The sequence below is a fragment of the Triticum dicoccoides genome, chromosome 1A, assembly GCF_002162155.2.
Source record: "Triticum dicoccoides isolate Atlit2015 ecotype Zavitan chromosome 1A, WEW_v2.0, whole genome shotgun sequence".
Lineage (NCBI taxonomy): Eukaryota > Viridiplantae > Streptophyta > Magnoliopsida > Poales > Poaceae > Triticum > Triticum dicoccoides.
In genome coordinates, this window is record NC_041380.1 from 337,482,848 (window position 1) to 337,487,091 (window position 4,244).

General features: G+C 41.6%; 1 protein-coding gene across 1 annotated transcript; it reads left to right on the top strand.

Annotated features, from left to right (window-relative positions):
* The first annotated feature begins 6 nt into the window (after positions 1 to 6).
* Positions 7 to 2,467, top strand: LOC119287317. The gene is made up of 4 exons (XM_037566879.1): positions 7 to 290; positions 1,753 to 1,846; positions 1,960 to 1,985; positions 2,123 to 2,467. The coding sequence occupies exons 1-4, from the start codon at positions 74 to 76 to the stop codon at positions 2,257 to 2,259; spliced, it is 474 nt and encodes a 157-aa protein (XP_037422776.1). The 5' UTR covers positions 7 to 73; the 3' UTR covers positions 2,260 to 2,467.
* The last annotated feature ends 1,777 nt before the right edge of the window (positions 2,468 to 4,244 follow it).

Sequence of the window (4,244 nt, forward strand, 5' to 3'; positions counted from 1 at the left end):
GGTCGTGTACTGGGAGTTTAAGCTTAAGGTGGACTTGACTGATATCTGGAGCCACCAGACCTACAAGTCTAGTATGCTTCCGCAGATCGTCCCCACGGTGGCGCTCGTCCACCCAAGGAATGCCTACAAGGTTTACTTCTTCCTGGGCCAGCACATCTTCTGTGTCAACCTGAAGAAAAAGAAACTGATGCAGTGTCTGGAGTTGGACAATCAGGAGCTGCCGTCACTCTCCTCCCTCGTGGTCCATTCCTGGAATTTGCCGGCAGGGACCACAAAAATCCATTCGTCTGGTACATCTCGTTCCTATTCTGTCTTAATTCTTTGAGGATTTTGTTTGGTTCACAATTACATGCTAAATTGCTTTAAAATGCTGATTTGGTTGAGCACATAGTGCATGTTGTTATTGTTTCTACTTTGTCTATGAATAAGGAAGCTATTAGTAATGCAACCGTGAATGTCATGGACAGTTTGATCCTGGCTTAGGTCGAACGCACGCTGGTGCCATTTAATTAATGCTTGACAACATAAAATTGTTTCTGTTGTTATATGCTTTTTTGTTTATCCACAAGCTTGTGCAAATGCGAATGACTATTATTCTAGATAGATAGATATTTAGATAGACACATATAGTTTGGAGTAACGAGGTTCTTCGCTAAGACATAATGCATCATACTTGGCGGAGGCTTGTCTTGTTATTTTGTTATTAGATTGTTCTTGCACAGCTCAAAGGCACTCATTATATTTGCTTGAAATTTACTCTATCATGGCAGACATCACACCTTGTTTTAAAGTAAAAAGTCCACCACTCTTCTCTCACATCCCTTGTTCACTCACATCTGTTTTCTTGCTGGAAACAACGGAAGCAGCCATTGTTCTTCATATGCGCTTCTACTGAAATCTTGGTGGCCTGTTGCTGCACCAATTTGAACCCGGGATTCCCGCATCTACGTATATTAAAAGTCAACCTTATGTTATTGGCAAGCAAGGAATTGTACAAAGTTGACTTTTTATATTACCTAGGAACATGTTTCATGGGTTGCCGGCTTGTGGGGTCCACTGGAGTCATCTTCCTCTGGGCTACCGCTATTCCTGGCCTTCCGCTGCCACCCATCATCTTCTCTGCAATATGGCCCTCGGACCCCCTTACAACAAACCTTGGAATTTTTGTAGCGAAATTTAAAGGCCTAGCTTCACAAGACTTGCATGCAAACATTACTAATATGCTGGTACCAGCAATTTGACAGGCACATGTTTTCTTTACTGCACATGCTGTCCCAAACCTCACATGTACCCTAACATTCTTAGACCAACAAAAGTATGAATACATTCTATCCTGAAACCTCAAAGCTATTTGAATGCTTCACATGTATCTTGATTCATGGAACCAAAAGGAGTATCTCTGTTTCTATTGAACTAATAATGCATGCGTGAAGCAATAAAGACATCACAATGTGGTGAAATGCGGCGCAGTCTATTTAACAGAGAACAGTTTAGATCTTCATTTACTATTTATATAATATGGCTCATTGATGATGTATTATGCAGTCCTTCAGAAATAGCTGTGCATATCAGAATTCTAGGGTGACCAACTTGCATGCTGGAAATATCAGAGTTGTTTTAACAATATTTCATTAGTTCATGTGTTCTTGCCAAATATATGTTGCTTACTTTTGCCCTAAATTCCTAATTAGTGCTCAGATGGCTAGTATATTAAATTTTGCTGGCATTTATTTTTCTTTGCTTAATTCGAAGGGCCTGATGAGTCTCACGTCCCTGGGGTTCATTTCCTGGTTCACTATAACTCGGTGGATGGTTTTCTTGAGAAAGCAGTAGCTGTCATGAGCAGGTGAGCCTGTATTTCACTCATGTGTGTCAATCATTATTGGCGTTACTCTAAAACATCAATTTGCTATACTAGTGTCTTAGTTTCAGAACCTAATGAATGTGCTCTTGTTTCAGGTCGCGTCCTGAATTGTTTGGCATGGGTATGTAGATCTAGGCTCCAATTGTTTCATTCCAATGTTTTGGGTGGGAATGCATTAATTATTGGGTATTGCTGGGCTAAAGGAAGTTCATAAGACCAACTCTTCCAAAGCTAAATTGTGGAGAATTATGTCTCCAGGTCTGGATGAACTTGAAGAAGACGAAGATCACTCTCTGACCATGGAGGAATCTGATGACGGAGATGACTCTGAGATGGAGCAACTTGAAGAGGGCGGAAATGACTGCGAGATGACTGAGGAATCTGAAGAGGACTGAGATGATGGAGGTGATTTAGATCCAAGTGTGGCAGCTGTTGTTACGCAGGGCTGCTTTGCGTGCCAGCCAGTGACCACCATCCATCACTTACCGACTTGTCACTTCCACTTCTGTTTGCTCTTATACTCCTAGACCAGTGGTTTGGCGTTCTGGAAGCAGCATTGTTATGCTATATACTCCTATATATATATTATACGATGTTGTGACAATATGGTCAGCTCAGCCATTTTAGCTTGTTATAAGTTGGCAAGTCGTGCATTGCAAAATACTTATTGCTAGTTGGAGTAGTTAACTTTCTGTACGATTAAATTTGACAGTGCCAGTTCCTATCGACCTGCCTCATTGCAACACGTGTACACAGTGGAAGTGACGCGCACTTCAAAACACCTGTCAAGGAGGCAATGAGGGGAGTTCGAAAGAATGAAGTAGAGATAGCAGATACGGATATTCAGTTTGGTGCCTGGGCTCATCTATGTCCGGTGAACAAAAAAACGGCAGCCCGGTGCATGTAGCTCCTTGCGCAGCGTTCGGGGAAGGGTCTGACCACTTTGGGTTTATAATACACAGCCGTTCTTTATATTTCTGTAAGAGGCTCTTTTCAAGGCTTGAACCCGTGACCTTATGGTCACAAGGCAGCAACTTTACTGTTACGCAAGGCTCCCCTTCCGGTGAACAGTAAAATAAAAATAGCAGAAAAATTCGAAAAGAACATGTATTTTTCTTTTTTGCTTCTTTTTCATTTGAAAGGGAAGGGGAGAAGGGAAAGGATACTCCTGTGCTTTGAAACGCTAGGCGCTAAGAAAAGTGAATTTCCATTAATGAACTGTTGCTGTGCATATCCAGCCATGAAAGGGTTGTGACCATTCTGAATCCAAACCATATAATTGCTTGATGCTCTCAGTTGGAAAAGAGTTTTCTATGTCGTTCAAACTAATGCTCGATTTAGAATTCTTTAACAAAAAAAGGATACTCGAGTGCGCGTGCAAAATTTCATGGCTAAATGACACTAGAGGAGCTCATTGCAAAAAAGACAAAATGAATTTCAATAGTGATGTTTTCAAAAGTTTCTCATAGGTTTGAAATTTGTCTTTTTTGCTGAGAGCTAACGAAATGTCTAAACTCCATGAAATTTGCCAAGAATTATACGCACATGAGCATCTCGCATCACAAAAAGAGTTTAGAATTTTTTGAATTTCTTTACTATTTTCGTTAATTTTACCACTCGCTCACGGGTACAGATGCACCCAAGATCCAAAACGTCACTTTCAAACGCGTTTTGGCTCCCTGGAGCATTTGCTCCCGCATGAACAACAAGTTCAAAAAAGTAGTTAAAAAGTTTCTTTTGTAGATGTTGGTGTTAGTGTGGCAAGCATGGTTGACAATTTTCGTGTGAAATGTAGCGCAGTGTTTTGTGCGTGAAATAAATAAATTTGGATGTGACATTTGAGGGTAATATTTGGTGTTCAATTTGTTTATTTTGCGCGGGCCAAAATGCTTAACCTTTTTGCCTAAAAAATTGTAAGTAGCATTTGAATGTAACTATGAACTAATATTTTTTTTAGGATTTTTGTGACATTTTAAAATTCATTTCCGTGCGTAGGAGCACATGCACCCGTGAGCCGAATTGAATTTCTGGGTACCATGTACGTAACATGTACTCCCTCTAGACATGTAGGAGTAATATGTACTCCCTCCTCCGCCAGGAATTAAGTGACGCGAGGGACAACATTTTGTATAGAAATCATATTTTACAATAACACCCTCAACAATCCAAATTACTCCCCAATTACATCCGCAACTCCGCCTCCTCCGCACAACGATCTCTAGCGCGCCCTCCCACAGCAAGCTCCTCCAACACACCATCCCAGCAACTCTGCCTCCAGTTCTGGCCTCCTCCCCCAGCTCCAGGCAGGTCTGCCTCCTCCCCAACAGGTCCAAGCAGCTCGACCTCCATGCAACTCCTGCTCTAGCGCCTCCTCCATAGG